The 25,576-nt window shown below is 24.1% G+C and overlaps 9 protein-coding genes across 9 annotated transcripts; 3 read left to right on the forward strand and 6 right to left on the reverse strand.

Moving 5' to 3' along the window:
- Positions 1–471: 471 nt before the first annotated feature.
- On the reverse strand, positions 472–1,689 carry DICPUDRAFT_149441 (uncharacterized protein; the record flags this gene model as incomplete). The annotated part of the gene is made up of 3 exons (XM_003285523.1): positions 472–605; positions 679–1,384; positions 1,444–1,689. 3 exons carry the CDS (start codon positions 1,687–1,689, stop codon positions 472–474), a joined length of 1,086 nt encoding a protein of 361 aa, XP_003285571.1.
- Positions 1,690–2,106: 417 nt separating this feature from the next.
- Positions 2,107–2,774, reverse strand: DICPUDRAFT_149442 (uncharacterized protein; the record flags this gene model as incomplete). The annotated part of the gene is made up of 2 exons (XM_003285524.1): positions 2,107–2,436; positions 2,496–2,774. 2 exons carry the CDS (start codon positions 2,772–2,774, stop codon positions 2,107–2,109), a joined length of 609 nt encoding a protein of 202 aa, XP_003285572.1.
- A 231-nt stretch (positions 2,775–3,005) lies between these two features.
- Positions 3,006–7,974, reverse strand: DICPUDRAFT_149443 (uncharacterized protein; the record flags this gene model as incomplete). Its single annotated transcript, XM_003285525.1, has 3 exons — positions 3,006–4,887; positions 4,963–5,423; positions 5,494–7,974. The coding sequence occupies 3 exons, from the start codon at positions 7,972–7,974 to the stop codon at positions 3,006–3,008; spliced, it is 4,824 nt and encodes a 1,607-aa protein (XP_003285573.1).
- Positions 7,975–8,706: 732 nt separating this feature from the next.
- On the forward strand, positions 8,707–9,639 carry DICPUDRAFT_97082 (uncharacterized protein; the record flags this gene model as incomplete). The annotated part of the gene is made up of 3 exons (XM_003285505.1): positions 8,707–9,039; positions 9,125–9,277; positions 9,365–9,639. The coding sequence occupies 3 exons, from the start codon at positions 8,707–8,709 to the stop codon at positions 9,614–9,616; spliced, it is 738 nt and encodes a 245-aa protein (XP_003285553.1). The 3' UTR covers positions 9,617–9,639.
- A 248-nt stretch (positions 9,640–9,887) lies between these two features.
- On the forward strand, positions 9,888–14,182 carry DICPUDRAFT_149445 (uncharacterized protein; the record flags this gene model as incomplete). Its single annotated transcript, XM_003285506.1, has 4 exons — positions 9,888–10,880; positions 10,999–12,405; positions 12,478–12,869; positions 12,949–14,182. 4 exons carry the CDS (start codon positions 9,888–9,890, stop codon positions 14,180–14,182), a joined length of 4,026 nt encoding a protein of 1,341 aa, XP_003285554.1.
- A 791-nt stretch (positions 14,183–14,973) lies between these two features.
- sarA (GTP-binding protein Sar1A) lies at positions 14,974–16,206 on the forward strand. Its single transcript, XM_003285507.1, has 4 exons — positions 14,974–15,042; positions 15,422–15,541; positions 15,623–15,921; positions 15,988–16,206. Exons 1-4 carry the CDS (start codon positions 15,000–15,002, stop codon positions 16,096–16,098), a joined length of 573 nt encoding a protein of 190 aa, XP_003285555.1. The 5' UTR covers positions 14,974–14,999; the 3' UTR covers positions 16,099–16,206.
- Positions 16,207–16,791: 585 nt separating this feature from the next.
- DICPUDRAFT_149447 (uncharacterized protein) lies at positions 16,792–18,719 on the reverse strand (the record flags this gene model as incomplete). Its single annotated transcript, XM_003285526.1, has 4 exons — positions 16,792–17,736; positions 17,812–17,890; positions 17,972–18,284; positions 18,455–18,719. The coding sequence occupies 4 exons, from the start codon at positions 18,717–18,719 to the stop codon at positions 16,792–16,794; spliced, it is 1,602 nt and encodes a 533-aa protein (XP_003285574.1).
- Positions 18,720–20,800: 2,081 nt separating this feature from the next.
- On the reverse strand, positions 20,801–22,553 carry DICPUDRAFT_53645 (protein phosphatase 6 catalytic subunit). Its single transcript, XM_003285527.1, has 4 exons — positions 22,374–22,553; positions 21,940–22,157; positions 21,643–21,864; positions 20,801–21,562 (listed from the first exon to the last, which is right to left on the reverse strand). The coding sequence occupies exons 1-4, from the start codon at positions 22,390–22,392 to the stop codon at positions 21,104–21,106; spliced, it is 918 nt and encodes a 305-aa protein (XP_003285575.1). The 5' UTR covers positions 22,393–22,553; the 3' UTR covers positions 20,801–21,103.
- A 676-nt stretch (positions 22,554–23,229) lies between these two features.
- On the reverse strand, positions 23,230–25,152 carry DICPUDRAFT_97086 (uncharacterized protein). Its single transcript, XM_003285528.1, has 4 exons — positions 24,815–25,152; positions 24,192–24,759; positions 23,918–24,082; positions 23,230–23,846 (listed from the first exon to the last, which is right to left on the reverse strand). Exons 1-4 carry the CDS (start codon positions 25,038–25,040, stop codon positions 23,471–23,473), a joined length of 1,335 nt encoding a protein of 444 aa, XP_003285576.1. The 5' UTR covers positions 25,041–25,152; the 3' UTR covers positions 23,230–23,470.
- Positions 25,153–25,576: the final 424 nt, after the last annotated feature.

A 25,576-nucleotide genomic window follows, 5' to 3' on the forward strand; every position in this document is an offset into this window, starting at 1 on the left:
AGAGGATGAAGCAATAAATTACGAAGATGAAAATATTTTAGAAGATTATGAAACTGGTGAAATAATAAATATAGATCCAAAGAATATCCAAAGAATATCTCCAATATTAAGAGCAATTTCGTCACCTTTAACTTCATCTACAGATAGTAGCGTTTCGCAAAGTAATAACAATAATAGCTTAACCAGTTCAAATTCAAGCAATAACTCGATTATACCACACACCTAAAGAAAACAATCACAATCTTTTGCAAAAATAGTTATCGTAAATAGCAATAGTAGTTATTGATAGCTATCATCTATAAATTTAAATTATTTTACCTTTTAAAAAAAATAATTTTTATATATTTATTTTTTAATAAAATTTTTTTTCAGATCTTTTAATAAAAAAAACTATTTATTTTTTTATAGTCATATTATAGCAAATTTTTTTTATATTTATTTAATTTATTCATATATATTTATTTTATTATTTTAACTGGTGAATAAACTTAAATATTTCTTTTTATAATTAATAATAAAAGAAAGCTTTAAATCATTTTTAACAGCAACTCTATCAAACTTTATATCAAGACTAACATTTTCTCTAAGAATGGATTTAACCTCTCCTATAAGATAATAAATAAAATAAATGTTAATATTATTTCATTGTTTTTATAATTAAAATAAATTTTAACTTACTTGAAATTGGACTTTGGATGGTTAGATTAAAGTCGATTGGGATTAAACATTTACTAATGATTTGAATTTGCCAAATCTCCATTGGGGTGACACCTGGTTTGCATGGAGTTGTAAAATATTCTGTTCTGAGTGGATAGAATCTAAGGATAATATGTTCAAATGGAATAATTTCGAAATAACCATTTTCGCCCATATTTCTAATTTTTTCATTATAATTTTGAATAATCCAATCTAATGCATGGTTAACATTGTCATCTTGTACACTACCTACAATTTGATTGCAAGCAATTTCTTGCTTTTTGTTTTGGATGTGTTCAGAATCTACGATTTGAATTTCATTTACTTTATTTTGTAAATAATTTAAATAGTCCTTATTAAATACATCGTAATGATAGGTATTTTCTTTTGAAAGATCAAAAAATTCAGATTCTTTAAATTCGCTTTGGTTGCACATTTGTAACTCTTTAATTTTCTTTCTTTCTTCTTTAATCTCTTGAATTATTTGTCTTTCTTGATTACCATTTCTATATAAGCAATTGTTAATATAATTATAACGACAATTATTTAAATGTTCATCTAATGAAGATAATCTAATATTTCCACAGTTTCCTTGTGGGCATTTAACATATCTTTTTTCGCAGCATTTTAAATGGGATTCTAACTCGTCGATTGTAATGGTTTCACAACATCCATCTGGACAATGAATCTAATAAATAAAAAAATTAATATTTTTTATTTTTTAATATTGTTAATTTTTATATTTACTTTTAAATTTCCAATTAAATTATTAACTAATCTATTTTTTGCAAGATTATCATAGAAAATAAAATTTCTGCACGATGGGCAAGTTGTTTGTGTTTTTAACCATTCTTTAATACAAGAGTCACAAAAAATATGACTTTCACTACATTGACGTGCATCTTTAATGAGATTTGAGCAGATAATACAAAAAAGTTCTTGGTGAACTGAGCTTTTATCAACTAATAAATCTTCATAAATAATTGATTTCATTTTTTTTTTTTAATAATAAACAACAACAACTGCAAAATATAAAATTAATAAATTACAATGAATATTTTTTTTTAAATTTTATATAGAAAAAAAAAAAGAAAACCCATTTTCTGGTAGTAAATAAATTAATAATTAAATTTAATTTTAAATAATTATTAAACAAAAAAAATATATCTTTTTTCTCTGTTTTTAAGTTTTTTTTTTTATTAAAAAGTTTTTTTAAAAATTTTTTTTTTTAATTTTTATAATTTTATGATTTGATTTTTTTACTGGTTTAAAACCAGCCTATTTTAAAACATTAAAAAATTCCAATTGTTACTTTATTATTTTTAATTAAACCAGAATAAAAAGAATAGTATTAAAACTTTTTTTTTTTTTTTTATATAAAAGATTTTTTTTTTTTTTATTAATTGTTTTTTATACTATGAGATGGGCATGAGCGCATGCATCTGGTAAATCAAAATAATCCATTGAAGGTTCCAATGGTGTGAAGTTTGTAAAAGTAACAAGGGAGTTACCAAATTGAGTTTTACCATTTTGGAAAATTGGGGAGCAATCATTTGGATCAACATAGAGTAAACCAGCTGCATCAAATTCATTTGGTGTTTCGAATGATAAAATTTGTGATTTGATTGAACCGACCATTGCAACACCAGCATCGGTATAGTTAGTAATAGGGGTAACGTTTGGTGTGAATCTGTAAATACAACCATTTGATCTATAATTGGTTAAAATATAATATGTATTCTAAAAATAAAATTAATATTTTTTTTTTAGAAATTTTTTTTTTTTAATCCTATACAAACATTTTGGGTGTATAACCATGACTCGAAGGAATAATCGGTATCAAATTGATAATTTACATACATATTGTTATTTACTCTATCTACAATTAAAGTACCAGATTGAAAAAAGTAGTCATCTCTTTCAACATAGTTATTAAATGGATTTGAGGTATTTTGACCAGAATATATAAAATTTACTTGAAATGCTTTTAAATTGTTGAGGGTATCTGCGCAACTTTGACCCTGAACTAAATTATTATACCATGTTATTATTAAAAGTAAACATATTAGAAATTTCATTGTTTCTAAAAAGAGAAAATAAATAATAATAATGAAAAAATTAATTAATTTATATTTTTTATTCAAAAAAAAAAACGGAAGATAAGAAACCCAAAATGAAATTTCTTTAGAAATTTTTTGAAGATTTTTTTTTTTAAGGCAAATATACAATTGAATCGTAGTTAAATAAAAAAATATTTAATACGATTTTTTTATTAATTTTTCTTTGGAAATATTGAACGAAAAAGATAATTATAAATTAATATTATTTTGAGATAATAAAAATTTTTTTGATTTTGGGGATGAAGATAATTCTATAAATTCATTATCGCTGCTATTTCCACTGTTTAATGATGAGTTATGATTAAAGCTTTTGGGTGTTCCTCGTGGAGAACTACCCGGAGTTGAACCTGTTGATCTACGGATATATTCTCTATCTCTTATTGGGGTCAAGTCAATACCATTTGATAAAGCCATAAATGGTGGAGTTAATCTGATATTTCCACCACTACCTCTAATGTCGTTGTTGCTAAAAATATTGTTTCCACTACCTCTTATATTATTATTGTTATTATTATTATTAATATTATTATTGTTATTACTTGAGGTCTGAGAGAATTGAGATGAGTTTGATGAGGTTGCAGAATTGTTTGATGAGGCTGAAGAAATATTTGATGATGAATAATTATAGTTGTTATTATTAGCATTATTATTGGCATTGTTATTATTACCACCACTATTGTTCATATTAAGATGACTTAAAATATTATTGCTACTACTACTACTACTTGGATTTCTGACCTTTAATAAACCACTCGATCCTCTAATATTGATTGGATTGTGTTGTTGTTCTCTTAGCTTATGAAGGTATTGATGATTTTGTGAGCCTCTATAAAAGAATAATTCAGCAGTTTGGAAATCATTTCTAGCAGATTGTAAAAAGTTACCATATTCTTGTAAACAAACGATATTGTTTGGGTTGGTTTTTAATGATGTTAAATAGTAATCTTCTGCACTATCGTAGCTACCACAACGCTCAAGTAATTGAGCGAAACGAAACAATGAATCGGTATGATTTGGATTGTAAAAGATGGCTCTTTCAAAATATTCAAAAGCTTTGTTTATATCTGGATTGTTTCTATCAGTAAATTGAATTTCAGAAACACCTTGATTTTCACCAACACCTAGATGACTGTATACTTCACCCATAGTACAAAGGGTATCTGCATTATTTGGGTCAGTTTCTAAAGCAGTTTCGAGCTTATCCAAAGCCATGTGGAAGAAACGGTTAGCAGCAATTGGATCAGATGCAAATAGCATCTCACCTTTGACTTTGAAAAGATAACCTTGAGCTACATTCATGAATGGGACATACTTAACACGAATACCAATTTCTTCTAAATCGTTGATATCTAAAGGATTTTCACCACGGAAGAGCCAACAATTTGGTTGTAATCTAAACTCTTCGTTGATACGATTTGTAAACTTCAAACCTGTCATTTTTTGAATTCTTTTAAATAAAAGATATTTACCATCAATCAAATGGTCAGAGAATGAAGATAAACCTAAAATTAAAGAATTTCCTTTGATTTCATCTTCGAATAAACCCTTGTCAAATTTCTTCATTAAGTATTTCTTCATACGTTCGTTCCAGAATAAATCCGATTTATCAGAGATACCCAGAATTCTATTGAGATATGCTACAATTAAACGTCTATAGGGAGCTTCTAAAGGAATTTTGGCTTGCTTCATTTTAAATCTGAGTTTTTGTCTGAGTTGCTGTTTGACTACACGTGCACACATTTCAATGAAAATTAATGACTTCATATCTAAACTATTACATAACTGACGCACACAACCTAAATATCTAACATTAACACCACTACGATGCAAACATTCTGTTATTGGGAAGGAATATATATTTTTAATATTTATGTTAAAACCATTTAACTCTTCTGCTAATTCTGGAATTGTAACATTTAATAAATAACTTGTTGCTTCGACTGTTTCATTATTGTGTTCCTCTTCATTATGGCCTCTAATAAATCTTGAAAATGAATCTGAACATAATGGTTTCTTATAATTTCTAACAAACTCTGGTCTTAATAATCTATATAAATGACCCATTTTAATACTAAAAAAAGAAATTAATTAATTTAGTATTTTAAAAAATTAAAATTTAAAAAATAAAAAAATAAAAAATAATTACTCTTTTCTTGGTGCTTCTGCTGCGAATAATCTTGCAAAGTCTAATAAATAATATCTACCATCAAAACCCCTATGACCCTCTAAATCGGCAGGTGAGTGTAAGAAGGTACCCTTATCACCAGAGTGGTGACTCTTTATATTTAACAAGTTTGCTACCTCTTTAACTTTTGAACTAAGGAAAGCGTCACTATTATGAATTGTTAAACCATAGTCATTTGAACCATAGCAAATTGAATCCTTTTCGACTGGTAAAATTGACATTGCAATTAATCTAAAACCTCTGTAGTCTACCAAGGCCATTAATGGTAAGCATAGATGACTTACATTGCAATTGAATACATTAATTAAACCTTTTAATTCATGATTACTGACACACATTGAAGCATAATCACTTCCATAAAAATCTTCTCTATCAATTGCGAATTTGAATAATATACCATGAACAATAAATTTATCACCACCCTGCAAGTTTTAGATTAAATAAAATTAATGTTTGTTACTTTAAAGAATATAAAAAATAAAAATTACTTACGGCTATACCCCCAATATCGATTGATGGAATTGTTTTTTCAGAATTTGGTAAATATCTTTCAGAAATAATAACTTTTCCAAAAGTTGATGATGCATAAACAAAATCTTGGGTTAAAGCAATAAATTGACTATTTACTTTAATTTTATCGCTTTGCAATGAGTTACAATCAATATTTCTTAATTCTTCCATGATCTCTTGGAATCTTTCATTATAGTCTGTGTTTGCACTTGAGAAATCCTCACCATCAATGTCACTGTCACAATAATCCTCTTCTTCGTCTGCATAGCTGACATTTGCATTATTTTTTACTGAATCAAATGTAAAATTATGGGATAGTCCATTTGAATTTATGGTATCGACTGTTATATTATTAATATCGATTTTATTAGTGGTGGTTGTTGTCGTTGCTGTTGTTGGTGAGGAAATTTTATTATCTGATGGTGATGAAAGTAGTGTTGATAAATTATTATTTGATTTTTCTTTATAAAGTTGATAAATTTTATCATGTTCGTAATCGGTGTCACTATCATTTTCCTTTTCGTCATCTGCTGCATGTTGCTCGTAATCGTGATTAAAATTATTTTCATTTTCAATCTTTTCATTATCACTATTATTTAATTGATTAGCTATAACAATACCCTTACTTGCAAATCTAAGTGAAATATTTGGTAAATTACTTGGACTATTATTATCACTATTATCACTATTATTACTATTACTATTACCATTACCATTACTAATACTACTATTAATATTGCTATCATCATTATTTAAATAAAGTTTTTTGGAATAATCTTCATCATAATTTGAAATTAATAATTTTGATCTATCTTTTGGTTTTAAAGCTGGTTGAAGAGCTGGAGATTGAGAGATTGGTGAATTTGAGGTAGAATTTGGATTAGAAGGAAATTTTTGACTATGATCACTTATTCTAATATTATTAAAACCAAGGGTTGGTGGTGTTAAACTATTTTTTAAATTATCTTTTTCTTCTAGAGTCTTTTTATCTAATAACTGATCTACTGATAATAATAATGTTTCGCAAATTGTAGGAGCCGAGGTTATAATATTTGGTGGAGTTTGAGGTGTTAATGGATGCGAGGATGGCTCTTGAGTATCTTCTTTATATTCAATAACAATATCTACGAAACGATGGGTAGGTGATGGCGGGTTGCTAGTTAAACGAGGTGATGATGTATTGGCATCATTTCTGTAATTATAGCCATATGTTTGAGTTGGTATATAATTTGTAGCATCTATTTTTGCACCAAAAAATGGTAAACTATTATTATTTATATTATTTATAGTATTTATATTATTTACATTATTTATATTATTAATATTACTACTGTTTTTATTAATATTGTTATTATTGGTGTTATTGGTGTTATTGTTATTATTATTATTATCATTATTATTATTATTATCATTACTGTTATTGTTAGTGTTATTGTTACTACTAAATAATATTGAAGATTGATATGAATAATTTTTTTTTGAAGACCTAATACGTTTAAATTGTGGTGGTTGGTTTGCCTTTTTATCACGAAGAACATCTTCTAATAAAGGTGAGTTTAGAACCAAAGCTCTTAGTTTAATTTTAGCATTATCTTTAAATTCTTGAATAACTTTTCTTTTTGTTTCACCATAAGCGTCATCTTTCACTAAAATGCCACTACCACTTTCTAATAAACTACTATTTGCGTTACTACTAACTTCACTCTCCATACTGTGATCTAATTGATAGTCACTAATTGATTTATTTAACCTTTCGTAGTCTGAACTACCGAAATCATTTGTTTCATCAAGAGTTCTTCTTGCATGTCTAGCTTTAGTTTTAAAGACTTTAACATGTTCATTCTGATATTTATCGAGACTACTACTGCCAATATCGCCGGTATTACTATAAAATGGAACTGATAGAGAGGATTGGGATCTCTTTAATTTGTTTTTACTTGAATTACCACCAACACTATTTGACTCTTGTAGCTGTAATAAATTCTCTCGATTTGTTTTAAACATATCTAGTTCTCCAGTAGCTAGCTTCATTTCATTTGATGAACCAATCGAACGTTGTCTAAACTTTGGCTTACGGATGTGATGAAATGAGTAGTGTCTTGGTGTTGCCAATGTATCGCCACCACCTCCGCCAATGGTCTTTAAACCCTTTGGTCCCCCTGTCTTTTTTTTTCTGCTGGTTATACCATATTTCTTTTCTATCACAATTAACAATATTAACACTGTTATGAATAATAAAAATGTGAGGAAATTACCCTTCTTTATCGTTGCTATAGTTTCTTCCTTTTCAAATTCTAGTGATGAAAATTCGAACAATTTGTAAATTTCCACTCTTTCATGTATATTGTCCATAATAAAATTGAAATATGAATTGAATTGACTTTTAATCAAATTAAAAACCTCTTGACATTTTATAAAACCATTCGATGTTTTTAAAGGGTTAATATCATTTATTGTATCCATTATTATTTAAAATATATAAGGGTATATAATAAAATCAATAAATAAACCTCACCCCCTTTTTATTATTATATTATTATTATTATTATTAATATTATTAATATTATTAATATTAATATTATTATTATTACTATTATACTGTGATATTACAAATTATTATTGAGTTTTTAAACTATTATTTTAAACTAAATATGACCATCAGTTATTTATATATAAAATTTTTACTGAATTATTTTGTGCAATAAAAAAAAAAAATATAAAAATATAAAAATATAAAAATATAAAAAATAAAAAAAATAAAATAAAATGAAAAAAAAAAAAATTATTTAAATTACACAAATCCACTGTGTGCAGACGTGTTTGTGAATTATTGTTATTGTAGTTGTTGTTTATTTATTTTTAGAAATAGTTCCACTTAAAAAAATATAAAAAAAAATAATAAAAAAATTAAAAAATTAAAAAAAAAAAATTTGGGTTTTTGTTTTTCCCAACAAATTAAGTTTAACTTAAAATAAAAAAAAACTTAAAAAGAAATAAATATACTATTTTATATTTTTACTATTTATTATTAAATTATTATTATAAAATTATAAAATAGGTGGTATCAATAAAAATTCATATATTTTTTTTCAAAAAAAAAAAAAAAAAAAAAGTTAAAAAAATTTAAAAAAATAAAAAAAAATTAAAAAAAATAAAGTTTTTTTTTTATTTTTTTTCAAAAATGAAAAATTAATAATGGTGATTAAATTACTTAATGTTTTATTAATTTTAGTTGTGTTTGTAAATTTACTTGTATCATTCAGCGATGGATCTCAGCAACAAAACAAAACATTAATTAATAAAGATGATGAATGTTTCAATTATATACCCGAAGAAATTGTAGATAAGGTATATTTATTCCAACCTGATAATGGTGGTTTAAAAGATCAAGTTATTAAATCAACTCCTCAAAAATCGCATCATACCAAAAACACAAAAAAGAATGAAAAAAACACAAAATTATATTACCTTTTAAAAAACCTTTTACCAAATACACAATATGCAATTAGAATTTCATACACTGCATCGGTAAGGTTTTTCCAATAAACCAACACATTAAAACATTAAAACATTCGTATGAATAGTGAAAGTACTAATTTTTATTTAATAATAGAGCCCAACAGATTATAAAATTAAATTTTTTGATAATCCTCTTATTACTACACAAGTTTTAAATAAATTTATCAAAAGTGAAAAAAAAAATACCAGAGATTTATTAAATACAGAAATAATTAAATTTAAAACAGATGGTAGTGGTTATGTAATTGTATGTATACCTTTTTTAACACACATATTAATAAAGAATAGCTATAACTAACTTTCTTTTATTTTCTTCACAACTTGGATCATTTAGGAATCACATGAATTTGATACATTAAAATTAAATCCATGTTCAGTTATTACTATTGAAGCTGTCAACATTGCAATTTCTCCAACTTTTGTTCAAGGCGATTTATATAAATATCAAAGTTTCGATTTAATAATGGACACTGAAGCTATAGGTGTACCACCAGAAATTCCCAAATTAGTATTCATCATTTTAATTACAATAATAGTGGTGTTCATCTTTTTTAAAAAATTTGTATTTTCAAATAAAAATTTTTAATATACAAATAAAATATATTTTTCAAGAAATTAATATCATTTCTTTTGGTCCGTGTCTTAATTTATTTCTATTTTAAGATATGGGTACTATTTATTAATTTATTTATAAATAAATGTAAAATATTTTTTTTTTTAAATTTTTAAATTTTTAAATTTTTTTTAATTTTTAAAATTTTTTTTTTTCATTCATTTTATTTATTTTTTATTAATTTATAAAGCACGAATGCAATTTTAAAATCATTTCATTCATGAATATTGTTTTTTTATAAAGAATGGATTTTAATAATATAAACAATACCAATAATGTAAATAATTTTAATACACCATTGTTAGAAAAAATTTTAAAACTACAAAAACCAAATTTAGGAGCTTTATTAAATAGTAATATAAATAATAATAATAATAATAATAAAAATAATATCAATAATAATAAAAACTATTGCCATATTCAGCATAATCAATTAAATGATATTTTAAATTGTCTAAATGAACTATTAATCAAGTTTCAATCCAAAGCATATTTATCACCACCACAACAACCATTATCTTCATCGTCATCAACTACCACCACTACCTCCTCCTCTACCAATACTTTAAACTCTTCAAACTCATCAGTATCATCAGCATCATCAATATCATCAACCTCCTCATCAGCCTCTATAGTTATACCTACTGAAGTTTTAATTAGAGTTTTAATAAAATTTTGTAGTGTTATCCCAACAGATATAAATTATCATAGAATTCAAATTTACTCATCACCGTTAAATCTATCTATTATACAACTACCTCTAAAACTAGCGCAATTGGTAATTTTAATATCCAGACATCAAAACTCAATATCATTTTCAGATAATACCAACGACTTGGAAGCATTGGTAAACTTTTTTTTATTTATTATTAAAACAGATAAACCGCCACAACCAACACCAATACAACAACAACCACCAATTAACAATAGCAATACTGTAAACATAAATTTAAGAATAGAATCATTGAAAGCTTTATCATCACTTCTTCATAACAATGGACCACATATTTCAAATAGATTACAACAGCCATTAGTGGATTGTTTATTAGAGCTATCTAATTTTACAGACTCATCAATAGATCAAGAATCCAAAAGAATTGCAACTGTATCATTAGGAAATCTTTGTATGCAAAGTGGTACAAAACTATCAAAATATTATATTTCAATTTTTGATAGATTATTTTCAAATTTAGAGAGGGTCACATCACTGTTAAATACTGATAAATATTTAATTAAAGTAAGTACTTACTTTTTAACCACTATTTATTTTAACAAATTTAATTATAAATACTTACATATTCCCTATTTAGTTTACCTCGAGTATTTTAAGATCATTACAGTTATTAATTTCACAGGCAAAAGGAATTTTAGATCAAAGAGCAAAATCATTATATAATATATTAAAAACATTAATGTTTTATGGTGTGAATATCGCATCATCGACATCACAAGTATTAGTGTATCAATATCAATTTGACTATTTATCGAGAAAAAAGAAATCACATCACCATTCACCAACAAATTCTGAGGGTGGCAGTAACGAAGTTGAAAGGTCAACGGGTTTAACAAGCTCTGATTCAGATATTGATGAAAGATACAACCTATCAAAACTAAGATTTCTCACCATAACACTACTAAACACAATGGTTAAACACTCACCAAAAGTATTTTTTGGATACTGGTCACTATTTTTACCATCAACACCTTTCCCACTAACTCCAACTGTATTTACATCAATGCTAAATGACCCAGATATTAAAATTAAAATTGCATCAGCAAATTTACTTCAAACCATAATAGACGGATCGAAAGATTTCCTGGTTGCTGTAAATTCAATAAAACCACCCTCACCAAATTTTAATAGTACACCAACTCATACTTCAACCTCAGTAACCTATTCACCAATTTTATCAAGATTAAATAAAAACACAAGCAATAATAATAATAATAATAGTAACAGCAATTATCAAATCAATTCACCAGTTTTAACAACACATACACACAGTTCATTTACAACATTCTCACAAAATTTAACATCAATTTTAAGAGAAATTCATAATGGCTTAATAAATATTTTAAACCAAGATCCCAATTTAATTTTACCATCATTCCACCAACAAATTTTAAGATGTGTTTCAACATTAATTGTCAACTGTCCATATGAAAAACTAAATTCACCAAGTTTATTAATAAATCTATTTACTTCAATAACGCCCTATGTTCAACATAAAGATCAATCCATTCAACTTATAGCATTAATTTGCATAAAACAATTATTTGATATTACACCTTTATCACCAAAAGAATTAAACCCAATTTTATATAACAATTCAGATTCTACTAGTAAAAATAATAACTCAATTTTAACAATAATTTTAGGTTTTTTAATAAATGATACATCATTAACAATAAATATCAATAACAATAATGACCTCATACCCCAACCTTTACCTCTACCATCATCATCAAACAATCAAATGGAGTCAATTAAAATAGAATCAATTCAAATATTTGGGGCATTAACAAAACATTGTTTTAGTATATTTATAAACTATGCTGAAAAAGTTTATAATACTTTATTTTCAATTTTAAATAAGGAAATTACCAATCATTTAAATAATAGCAATAATAACGCCAATAGTGGGGGTAGTAGTTCCTCATCGTCACTATTAATCGATATACCCCTATCGAATTACTGTTTAAAAACATTTGATGAAATTACAAAAGCAATTCATGATGCTCATAAAACAAATTTCGAATTTGTAAGTAAAAAAAAAAAAAAAAAAAAAAAGAAAAAAAAAACTTACTAATTTTTAATAATATTATAATAACAGGATAACAATATAGTTGAAATTCAATTTTGGAATTTATTTTTTAATATTTTACCATCACTAACAATTGATCCATTACCACAAATTAGATCATCCATTTGCAATATATTTTCAAATATCACCTCGACTCAATTTGATAGGATGAAAAAAAATCAACAAATGCATTTAGTTAGTGTAGTTTTGGGTTTAATTTTTGACGATTCACATATTGTAAGGGCCTCTGCATGTAGGGCAGTTGGTATTTTAATTAAAATTGAATCACTTCATGATGATGCTACTTTTCTTTCAAATGCAGCCTCATGCCTTACTAAATCAATGGGCGATGTAAATATAAATGTTAAAATTAAAGCCTGTTGGTCATTAGCAAATTTATGTGACCACTTAGTTTCATTAAAGTAATTATCAAAAACAAAAAAAATTAATAATCATAAATTTAATATTAATATTAACTTTCTATTTTTTAAAAATTTATAGATCAAACGAAACAGTTTTTAATGATATACCGCAACAAATCCTATCAAAGGTTTTAGAATCATTATTAAATAGTAGTTTTGATAATCCTAAAATTAGAAGTAATGTTGTTAGAGCTTTGGGAAATTTTGCCAGATTTGCTGGTAAAAGTGTATTATACAATGTAAATGAAACAAGTACTTTTATCAAGGTATTAGGGAATAGCAATATAACAGGTCCAATTGGTGGTAATGAAGAGTTGAACAATAATAACGATAATAATATAAATAATAATCAAGAAAATATAAATAACAATGATGATATTAATAAAAACAATAATTTTGATGAAAATATAATAAATCAAAAATTACCACCACAATTTTTAAACTCAACAACATTAAAAAAAGATGCAATTATATTGGATAGAATTGTAGATTCATTATTAAAAAATGCTCAAGAACCATCAAGCTCATTCAATTTTGTTAAGGTTAAATGGAATGCTTGCTATGCCCTAGGCAATATATTTTATAATCCTGAAATCGAATTTCCCGATAAATATGGCAGCTGCGATAAATGGCTACCCCAAATCTATCATACTTTAATTGGTTTAATGAAGACATGCAAAAACTTTAAAACTAGAATCAATGCAACCGCATCATTGGCAACCCAGACCCACACCCGATTAAAATATTCAAGTTTCTATAGAGAGGTATTAGAGGCTGTGATAGACTCTTTAAAAAACATCAACAGTGTTAGTGATACTTCAGAATTTCAATATCGTGATAATTTGGAAAAACAATTGGAAATTGCTTTAATTCATATGGTGAGTGAAATGAAATTTGATGAAATTACATCCTTTAGCGATATCTTTTTTAATGATACCGATATCATTGTAACAAGTTTTCAAAAACACCAAATTATACTTCCATCAATCGCTCCAAACACAACGACAAATACCAACAAACCAATCCCGCCATTACCAATCGAAACCGATACTCCATCTAGCACACCAATAATTTCATCAACTGCCCCACCAATTACAAGCTCTGCAAACTCAAATATCGACAGACCAACATTAAAAGAATATCAAAAAGCCATAGATGTAATCAAAGAGTTTTGTAAACTATATAACAATATGGATCCAAATGATCCTAAAAAATTACAATTATCACAACTTTGTTTATTGTTTGATTTCTCTGAATCAAATTACCAAAGATTTTATTCAAAATTACAACAATTCCATCTCAACAATAATTAATATTGGTAAATAAACTATTTGTATTCTCCATTTTATTCAACACTTAAGAAAAAAAAAAAAAAGCTTTTGGGGTTTTTTTTTATTTTTTTTTTTTTTTTCAAGTTTGGGGTTTTCATTATTTTTATTTTATTTTTTTTTTTTTTTTTTTTTTTTTTGGATGATGAAATATAAAAAAAAAATTTTAAAAAATAAAATAAAAATAAATAATTTTTTTTAAATTTTTTTTTTATATTTTTTAAAATTTAAAAAAATTTTTTTTTTTTTCTTTAGTTTTTTAATACATTCATTTTGTAGGTAGGTATGGATTTTTATTTTTTTTCTTGTGTATTATTATTTTTAAAACCTTTTAAAACATAAATGTTTGATTAGTTTCATATGAAACTCAAAATGAGTTTTTTTTTTTTTTAAATAAAATACAAATGGTAATATTAATAATGGTAATAATAGTTATAATAATAACCAATATAGTTATAATAAATAAAACTAAACACCTCATTCATATTTTTTAGTTTAATAATATAATACCTTAATTTATTTTGTTATTTTTGTTGTCTTTTATACATAACAATAATTAATAATTTTTACTTTGTATTTTTATTATTTAATTAACAGTTCAAAAAAGTCTATATATATATATACAATTATTTTAAAATATTTTTTTTTTTTTTAATTTTTTTTTTAAAATCTTTAATTATTTTTATTTTTTTTTATTTTTTATTTTTTTTAAAATTTTATTTAACACTATATATTAATAACTTTTTATTATTATTATTTTAAAAAACAGTTAGTTAGGGATTATATATATATAAAATAAAACATGTTTTTATTTGATTGGTTTTGGAATATTTTAAGTTTTTTAGGTATATTTCTTTTAAACTAAAGTTCAATTTGTAGATAAATAATATAATATAATATAACAATAGTTTCTAAATAACGATTAAAGTTTTAGTTCAAATTAATATCAAAATTTTACAACATTAATAGCAATAAACAATATTAAACAATAGTAAACTTATAAAATTAATAAATATTATAAATTTAATTTTAAAATATTAATATATAAAAATAATTTAATATTGATAACATATTTAATAAATATTAAAGAAGAAACTAATAACAGAACAATAACAATAACAATAACAACAATAATAATAATAATAATAATAATAATAATAATAATAATAAATATGAAAAATATAAACTATTTTAATTAACAACCAAATTTCTTTTTAAAAATAGGTCTTTATAATAAAAACGCTAAAATTCTTTTCCTTGGTTTAGATAATGCAGGTAAAACTACTCTTTTAGGTGTTTTAAAAGATGGTCGTCTTTCATCATATATGCCAACTTTCCATCCAAGTAAGATTCATATGGTTATAATAATAGTAATAATTTACAGGATAGTAACATTTATTAATTGTTTTTTAAAATTTTAAATAGATTCCGAAGAATTAGCTATGGGTAACATTAGATTCAAAGCTTTCGATTTAGGTGGTCACGAATCAGCTCGTAGACTTTGGAGAGATTATTATCCATCAGTTGATGCAATTGTTTATTTAATTGATTCAGCCGATCAAGAAAGATTCGTCGAATCAAAGAAAGAATTAGACTCACTCTTATCATCAGACGAATTATCAAATGTTCCATTCCTTATTCTCGGTAATAAATTAGATCTTCCACAAGTTCCATCAGAAGAAAAATTCAGAGCTGCTCTTGGTCTTACTCAAACTACTGGCAAAGTAATTATCATTTTTAAAAAAAACTATTCATTCATATAATATTCTAACTTTCTTTGTTTTTTATAGGGAAAAGTTAATCTTAATGGTGTTAGACCAATCGAAGTTTTCATGTGTAGTGTTGTTAAACGTTTTGGATATGCAGAAGGTTTCAGATGGTTATCTAATTATTTGAACTAATCTACCATAGGTAATTAGAGATAATAGATTATAAAAAAAAAAATAAAAAAAAAATTAAAATAAAATAAAATAAAAACAAATACAATCACTGTATTTTTTATAATAATCAATACACAACACATAATACTACTTTTAATAATAAAACTAACAGTTAGCTTCGATTATATAAAATTAAAACATGTCAATGCATTATAATAATCAATCTACACTCGAAATTTCTTTTTTTTTTTTTTTTTTTTTTATACAAAAGAATAGAAATACCATTTTTTATAAAATATAACAAAATTTTAATTTTTTTATTAAGAAAACAATTTTTATTTACTCATAGCTAATTTCAGTTTTTAATATATTAAAATAATTCTAATTCTTCTTAAAATAAAATAAAATAAAATAAAAAATGTAGCAGTTGCAGTGCAGAGGTTACCACCAACACCGAACCCTCCAAATTTCATTAACACTGTCAGCACCAATACCATACACCGATTCAGAAAAAAAATAATAAAAAATTAAATTAAAGAAATATAGATTATACCTGTCAATCAGATAAACTAATTATTTTAGAATGGATTAAAATAATAGTTTTAAATAAAAGTTTTTAAATAAACTATTTTTTAATATTACAGATTCTTTCTAAAATTTAAGAAAAAGATTTTATTATATTCTAAATTATTTAATATATACAAGTTTTTTTGGCTATCTATTATTATTGCTATTGTTATTGCTACTATTGAAATTTTGTATTGAATAAAACTGTTGTGGAGGAAATTGATTTTGGTTTTGCTGCATAAAATTTTGGTTTTGATTTTGATTTTGATTTTGATTTTGATTTTGATTTTGACTTTGATTTTGATTTTGACTTTGATTTTGATTTTGACTTTGACTTTGATTTTGGTTTTGGTTTTGGTTTTGATTTTGAGTTTGGTTTTGGTTTTGGTTTTGGTTTTGGAATGGCTGAATAAAATTTTGACCTTGTGGTGGTTGTTGGGGTAAAATGTAAGAATTATTATTGTTATTACTATTATTCGTCTGTTGATTAAATGATTGGAATGGTTGTTGCATAGATTGGTTTTGTTGCTGTTGTTGCATAATTTGTTGCTTTTGTTGTTGTAGCTTTTGAAATAATTGTTGCTGAAGTTGCTGTTGTAATTGCTGTTGTTGTTGGTTTTGAATTTGTTGTGATGATTTAGACAAGTTAATAGATTCAATTTTTTTAGATATATTTGAGTTTAGCTTGGGTGTATTATTGCCACTAGTAGATAAAGATTGCTTTTCACAAAGAAACTGTTTAAACTCATCAATATACTGCGATAACTGGATACCATCAATTTCATTAAGTAAAGTAATTTCGTTTTCATCTTCAAAATTTTTATTTTGCTTTTGTTGTTGTTGATTCTTTGACTTGTTTCTATATGATGTCCATTTGTTTACAGAAAACTGATCTCCACCTATATTCCCACCACCCATATTATTACCGTCATTATTTAAATTATTTCTTTGTATTGGTTCTAATCCATTCTCTATTCTTTTACCATCTATCCATGCTAACAATGGCTTCATATATGGTATAATTGCTGCAAACTGGTGTGATGCTCTACTATGAAATAATGGAATATCTTCGATACTATGCCATTTAATTCTCTATTAAATATTTAAAAGTATTAATATTATTCAACAACAATAAAATATTATAGATATGTAATATAAATAACCTACACTAATTTCATATCTTGTATGGGTTTCGAAATCGGTCATTTCATCAATCCCTGTAACTATAAAAAACTTTTTAATAACACTAAAAAATATAGAAAAAAACAAATTAATATGCAACAACAACTTTAAATAAAATAAATAAAATAAAATAAACTATAGTTACCCATGAGTTTCTTTTTGAATAAACGCCTCTTTTTTTAAATATCTTGTAATATCAAAGCCAATCTCCTCAAAAACTTCTCTGGCAGCACTTTGAGCTTCTGTTTCACCTTCCTTACCTTTACCTTTTGGGAAACCCCAACCCCACCATTGTTCTTTGACCAACACTACCTTTGTCATATCTTTGTTCATAATGATTGCGCCATATTTTGGAATTAATCTTTTAAATGCTTCAAACTTTTTGATCATAGTTTGATAATTTGATGTAAATAATAATGCTTGGTGTAATGGTAATAATCTTTCATTATTTTGTAAAACTTAAAAAAAATTGTAAGTAAAATAAATATTTATTTTTTGATATTGTTAATGTTTTTGAGTTTTATTGCTTGTTGACTATGGTAGTGTTGGAGTAGATATTGGTGTTATTGTTATTATAATTATTGATTGTTATTATTTTTATTTTCTTTTTTTTCTTTTATGTACTTACTCATTTCTGCAAAATGTTGTAAATCAGGTTTGGGTAATCTAGGATTTTGGATCAAATGAATATCAATATAATACCAATATGCCTCCTCTACTGACATAAATAAATCTTCAAAAGATGAATAATTAGACTCATTAATAAATGTATCCGCTAAAGAATTTAATATATCTAGCAACTCTTGATTGTCACTAATATTGTTAGTATCAACAACAACATTACCAACACCACTGGAGTCAATGGTTTGTGTAGTTTGCTGTTGATCTGCCATCATTTATTTTATATATAAATTAAAATTCTTTAATTAATTAACCAAAAGATATACAAAAAAAATAAATAAATAAAATATTTTTTAAAAAAAAATTTTAAAATATAAAAAAAAACCCACAAATACAGTTATATAATTGTTTTATACACTCTCTTTAGATACTGCACAAATTAATAAAAAAAAAAACTTATGAACATATGTATTTAATTTTTTATTATTTTTATTTTTTTTTTTTTTTTTTTGTTATGTGGGCAAAAATTTTTTCTTTTTTTTATTTTTTTTTTATTTTTTTTTTAATTTTTTTTTTAGTTTTATAAAAAAAAAAAATTTTCAGTTTTTCAATAAAATTGAAAAAAAGTTTTTTTTTTTTTTTTTCGTGTTTGAATATTTTTTTTTTTCAAAAAAAATTTTATTTTTGCTAACAAGCATTCATTGACAAACAAATAGAAATGGAATAAATGTAAGTTTATTATTTTTATTATTATATCTTTTTTATTTTTATTATTTAATGATGATCCAATATTATCTACATTATCTGAAAACTATGATAGATAAACATTACACACAAGAATCTGATTATTTAATAATTATATATCAAAATAAATCATTTAAATTATATTTAAACTTTTTACTAATCTTTATTTATTTCTTCAATAGTTTTTTTTTTCCTTTTGACGAATCAGCTTAACTTTTCCTATGATTTCTTCTAAAAGAAATGTAAGTTTATTATAAATCGTATTCGTGCGATTTGGTTTATTTATAATGATGATCCAATATTATCTACATTATCTGAAAACTATGATAGATAACTATTACACACAAAAATCTGATTGAATAAACCAAATCAAAATGTTAAATAGTAACCAATATAATTTACTAATTTTTTTTTTTTTTCATTAAAGAAATTTATCTTTGTTACCAAGTAACATGCTAAATTGAATGATTCCTGCCTAGCTACTATAAGCCGTATGTATTACTTGACAAATAAAAATCTAAAAGCTATTTGATTTTGGTGATGACTCAAACTTATCTACATTTCTGAATTAGTTTATGATTATTAACCATTTTCTAATACATTTGACTCTGATAAAATCATAATAGCTTTTTGATTATTTTTAAAAAAATATTAATATAAATTTACTAACTTTATTTTTTTTTTTTATATAAAAAGTTTCTTTTTTTTTTGTCGGTTTCTGTGGCGCTATGGCTTTATATCTATATGGTATGTTTATCTTTATTTTTATTTTTAAAAATGGGAATAAATATAGTTTTAGTGATGACCCAAACTTATCTACATTTCTGAATTAGTTTATGATTATTAAACATTTTCTAATACATTTGACTCTGATTTAAACTAAACTTCCCTTATCAAATTAAAAACAATAAAATAACCAAACAATAATACTAATCCATCCTTTTTCTTTTTAATCAGATTTTAAAATAATTTTAAATTATAGGAATTCACTTATCTCGGATATCTCTTTGTAAAACTTTGACTGCTAGTACCTCCACCACCAAAGTTAGATATTTAAATAATTTTATTTTTATTAGAAATATTTAAAACATTTAAATAAAAATACAATTTTCAATTAAAATAATTTTATTTATTATTTGTATATATTTATAAATAATTATTTTTTCCTTTTATTTATAAATAATTACCACACCTTTAACACCCATCTTTCAGATCTATTTGTAGTATTATATTTAAAATATTTTAAATTTTAAAAAATAATTTAAAAAAGTATAAAAGAAAGAAAAAAAACATGTTTTATTATTTAGAATCAAAGAAATAAAATAAAATGTTTTTAAAAAAAATATTTGGTGTATTTTTATTATTTCTTTTATTATCATCAAATAGTATAATAAAAATAAATGGAGAAGAGCAAGAGGCATTATCCAGAAAAAAAGATGAATGCTTAAAAAGTTGTGAAAGTGATACTTGTCGTGTTAAATGCCATTTCTTACATCCTTTTTAAATACAACAACAGTATTATTAATAAAAAAACAAATAGTGTCCAAAAGTTAAAAAATAAATATAATTTCTTTCTATAGAAATATTAAATAAACTAGTTTTTTGTTTTATATTTTTAAAATTATTATTTAATATTGTTTTATATTTTTTTTTTATATTTTTTATTTTACTATTTTTTTTTTTTTTTTTTTTTGTTATTATTTTTAAAGAAAAAATAAATATAAGTGGTTTGTATTTGTATAATATATTATCAATTATTATGTTGTGTGAATTTTTTTAATATAATTAAACAAAAATGAAATTATAACAATGGTGGAGGTGTATTGTATGGTTTGGGTTGAGAGGGTTGCATTAATAAGGAGTGGTTGTTGTGTTTTTAATGGGTTGATAATGTATAAATGTTGGTGGGGTTTTAGAAGAAATATTGCATGGTAGCACGAGTTGATGGTATATTTCTTTCATCTTGAACGGCTTGGAAGATCTTGAAGTCTTTTTCTAAGTTTTCATTTAATGAAAGAATTGAAGCTACATTACCGCATCTATAGCAATAGTTTGGTGCGGACCAAACAGTAACTAAGCTGTTATCAAACATATATTTATAACCCTCTTGTACAAGTTGATGAGCACGACAAATAAGTTCGAGACCATTGATGTGTTCAAATTCGGCAGTAACTTTTGAACCGAATAACCAACCGGCACCACGTGGACTTGGTTGCCATTGTTCGATATCTTCTGGATCAGACCACATTAAATCACAGAATGGACCTTCATGTGGAATTTCTAAGTTTCTTGAAATAATTCTAATTTGGTCTAAGGTACGAACCTTTGGTGATAAACCACCATGAACACAAAGAACTTTACCATCAATAATCTAATAAAAAAAGTAAAATTAATAATTAGTAAACTATAATGATTAAAATGAATGATAGTATTGGCTAATTTTAAACATACAGCAGCTAAAGTTAAAAGATCGAAAACACTAGTACAATATTTCCATGCGTTAACATTACCATATTTTTGTTGACATTCATCATAAAAACCATATACTTGAGTAATTTGTCTTGATTCGTGGTTACCTCTTAATAAAGTAATTTTATCTGGATATCTAGCTTTGAGGGCAAGTAAATATGTGAAAGTTTCTAAACTGTAATAACCTCTATCGACGAAATCACCCTATTTAAATAGTATTAAATTAAAATTAATGTTTGTAATAATTTTTTTTTTTTTTTTTTCTTAACTGGGACATACCATGAAGACATAGTTAGTATCTGGAATTTCACCACCAGTTTTAAATAATTCTAAAAGATCATAAAATTGACCATGGATATCACCACAAATGGTAACTGGTGATCTAACTGGTTGAACATTTGATTCTTCTAATAATAATTCTTTAACTCTTTCGCAAAGTCTTTTTAAATCATTTTCTGGAAGATAACGACAGCTTCTAGCTTGTTCAACCCATTCATCTATATAGTAATAAAATTATAATATAAATTAATAGGTTATAAAATTTAAATTTATTATTACTATAATGGCCATAATATTTGTGATTTTTTTTTTTTTTTTTTAATTAAACTATAAATAAGTGTTTAATTAAATTTAACTTTTTTTTTTTATCTTTTCTATTTTAAAAAAAACCTATATTGCCATCTGTACACTATAAATATCCAATTAATTCTTACCTAAAGGTAAAGCGTTCATTTTTATGTATTGTTTATATATTTATATAAATTGAAATAAAAAAAATTTTCTTTGTTTAAAAATATTTTATAAAATTTGATTTGTTTGTGTTATTGAATAAAATATTTATTATATTCAACAAGTAATCTAATATTTGGTTATTATAAATATATAGTACAGTTAATTACACACACACAACAGTAATAATCAATAAAAAAAATTTTTTAAAAAAATTTAAAAAAAAAAAAAAAATTTTAAAAAAAATTAAAAAAAATTTAAAAAAAAAATAGAAAAAATTTTTTTTTAAAACTACACAATAAAAAAAAAATAAAAAAGGAAAAGAAATAGAGGGAATATAAACGCAAAGAGATATTTAAAATTTATAAAATAAATATAAAAAAAAAGATATATATATATATATATTACAATAGTTATTATTATTTTATCCAAAGTTAACTAAAATATAAATATAAAAAAAATGAATTTAAATAGTTTTTTTTTTTAAATATATATTAAATAAAAAAAATAAAAATAAAAATAAAAATTTAGGACAAATGACACAAAAATTATGTGTACAAATATTTAAATAAACTAGTCTATATAAATATATTTTATTATTATATTGCAAATTTACTTTTTGATAATTAATCTAAAAATAAATTAATTGTTAAGATATTTTATTAAATGATATTTTAAATGAAATTAAATATTTTTTTTTATTAAAACCTATAATTTCTAAAAATAGTTATAATTTGGTTTTTTTTAAAAAAAAAATAATATTTAAAGTTGATTTTGAGATATTGACTATTTTCATTCTTTTACCATTAAAAAAAGAAATCAAAATATCTAGCTCGATTTATTTCGTAAATAAATTATTGAGTATCTCTTTTTTTTATTGTTTATTATTACTATGTTAATAATTAATAATTATTGTTATTGGTTTATGATTTTATGATGGTAATGATGATTTAATAAATAATATAAAGCGTTGGTGTTGTATATAAGGAGTTGATGGTATTGGTTTCTATTGTTAATTTGTTTATTTGTTTATTTGTTTGAATTTTTATATAATATATATAAAATAAACAAATTAAAAGCTTTAATTATGGACCGGGCATTTTTTAGATTTCGTTATATAGGCTAAAATACAATTGGTATGAAAAATACACCAACACTCTAGCCTAGCTACCTCCTGACCTTGATAAAACTCCTCTAAACAAATTGCACATTCCTGTTCACCTAAATCCTGCTCCAATATACTTGTTGAGTATCCAACACCGACCTGTTTTTGTGGAACTTTAATATGACTCTTACTTAAATGACTAATAAGATTTGATGTCTTCTCACTACAAAGTGGGCACTTGTGGCTGTGATGATTTTCTAAAAAGTGTTTATCATTACAGTGGTAAATAAATTCGACTGTAAGTATAGACTTTCTACAGTATGGGCATTTTACATTCTCTGGTCTTTTTGGGCTATATTTTGATTAATAAAATTATTAGTATTAACAGATTATGTGTTGTAGTTTTAAAGTAAGTAAACCTACTCGCTAGTCTCTTTATCTAATAGGTTAAATGTTAAACATTCATCTATATGCTTATTGATTGAGGCCCAATCTTTACCAATAGATTTAAATGAAATTCCACAAACTGGACAATTATTATTTGGGTCTGGTATATCTTTATTATCATTAGTGTTTGGATATTGTTTACTGGGGTTGTTATGTTATTTGTTACAGGTTTTGTTGATGTAGCTGGTGTCACTGTGTTCGTCAAATGCCTTTGGCTCCATTGATTTGTCATTAGGACTACTATTATTACTATTGTTTTGTGGGGGTTTCAGTTGGTTTATTTACATTATTGTTGTTGTTGGTGGTTGTTGTTGTTGTTGTTGTTGTTGTTGTAGCAGTTGCTGATGGTGTATTGCTATTTTCACTATTGAGATCAATGCTACTTAGTTTCTGAATCAACGTATTTGTGTCATAAAAAAATGGAGGTATTGTTGGATCCTTTATAATTGAAACTGAATTCTCCTTAATTAAAGATACTGAGGGATAAATTGAAAATGTTTTGTTTGAAGGTGAGGACTGAAAACTATTTAAAATGTTAATGAAAGAGGTTTGTAATTCACCATTTTTGAAGAATGCGACATTGCTATTGTTTGTATCGATAAGCATACCTATTCTATCGTTTGTTGTGTATGGTTTTGCCTTTTGTGCAGTCAATATAAAGCCGTCCTGCGAAACTGTACCATTTGCAAAATAACATATTGATCCAATTCCAAACTCTTTGAAATAACCAAATGGTGAAGAGCCTCTTAAACTACCTATTTCGCCTACTTTGATTTCTAAAATTCTATCTAAATATCTTTTGCTCATTAATCCAAAAACTATAAAATGTTAGTATTTTGGTGTTTGATTTTTTTTTAAACTAACAAAACATACCAATTTTAATCGAATTTGAGACATTGCAAAACTCTACTTTAATTTCGTAATAATAAAATGTGTTTGGTTGCCTATTTATTGAAATATCTGGCCCTGTAGCTGTAGTCCATGCTTTACCTTCACCTGCATCAACCACCTTAAGGTTATCTTTATCTAATAGTTTAGTCTCTGTTCTACTGGGGTCCCAACTCCACCCTGGTGTATTGGTTTCGATATTTGATATCATCTTTATTAATTTAATATTTATATATTTATGTATTTATTGTATCTTTTGTAACCCCTTTCTATTTTTTATTGCGCTGTGTAGTTATATTATTGTGATGTTGTTATTGTTGATTGTTATTGTTGCTATTGTTGTTATTGTTTATAACTATATAAAACATATGAAATTTGAAAATATTAATATTATATAATTAAAAAATAAAGTAAAACTAATGATAAAAAAAAAAAAAAAAAAAAAAAAAAAATGTTATGTGAACTAAATAAAGGGGCTATTTAATAAATAAATTGGATAATAAGAGTTTGTTGTGTTTTATTTTGAAGAGTGTGTTTTTTTAAAACAATAATAATAAGACAGTGGTTCTTAAAATTTTTTAATTATTTTCTTTTTTTTTTTTATATTTTAATTTTTTTTAAAATTTTTGCAAAAATAATTATTATTTTAATTTAATAAAAAAATAATAGTTAAAAATTTTTTTTTTTTTTTTTTAATATATAACTGATTAGTTTTTCTTTTTATAGGTTATTTATTCATATATGTGT

The sequence above is a fragment of the Dictyostelium purpureum genome (genome assembly GCF_000190715.1).
Source record: "Dictyostelium purpureum unplaced genomic scaffold DICPUscaffold_48, whole genome shotgun sequence".
Lineage (NCBI taxonomy): Eukaryota > Evosea > Eumycetozoa > Dictyosteliales > Dictyosteliaceae > Dictyostelium > Dictyostelium purpureum.

What these genes read in the sequence shown, in the direction of transcription:
- sarA (XM_003285507.1), top strand. Translation starts at nt 15,000, where the DNA reads ATGTTTTTATTTGATTGGTTTTGGAATATTTTAAGTTTTTTAG. An exon ending in GAATATTTTAAGTTTTTTAG is followed by an intron (nt 15,043 to 15,421) that starts GTATATTTCTTT and finishes TTTTAAAAATAG; the next exon opens with GTCTTTATAATAAAAACGCT. An exon ending in TATGCCAACTTTCCATCCAA is followed by an intron (nt 15,542 to 15,622) that starts GTAAGATTCATA and finishes AATTTTAAATAG; the next exon opens with ATTCCGAAGAATTAGCTATG.
- DICPUDRAFT_53645 (XM_003285527.1), bottom strand. An exon ending in ATACTAACTATGTCTTCATG is followed by an intron (nt 21,865 to 21,939) that starts GTATGTCCCAGT and finishes CTATTTAAATAG; the next exon opens with GGTGATTTCGTCGATAGAGG. An exon ending in ATCTTTTAACTTTAGCTGCT is followed by an intron (nt 21,563 to 21,642) that starts GTATGTTTAAAA and finishes TTTTTTTATTAG; the next exon opens with ATTATTGATGGTAAAGTTCT.
- DICPUDRAFT_97086 (XM_003285528.1), bottom strand. Translation starts at nt 25,040, where the DNA reads ATGATATCAAATATCGAAACCAATACACCAGGGTGGAGTTGGGACCCC. An exon ending in CTCAAATTCGATTAAAATTG is followed by an intron (nt 24,760 to 24,814) that starts GTATGTTTTGTT and finishes AACATTTTATAG; the next exon opens with TTTTTGGATTAATGAGCAAA. An exon ending in TTAGATAAAGAGACTAGCGA is followed by an intron (nt 23,847 to 23,917) that starts GTAGGTTTACTT and finishes ATCAAAATATAG; the next exon opens with CCCAAAAAGACCAGAGAATG.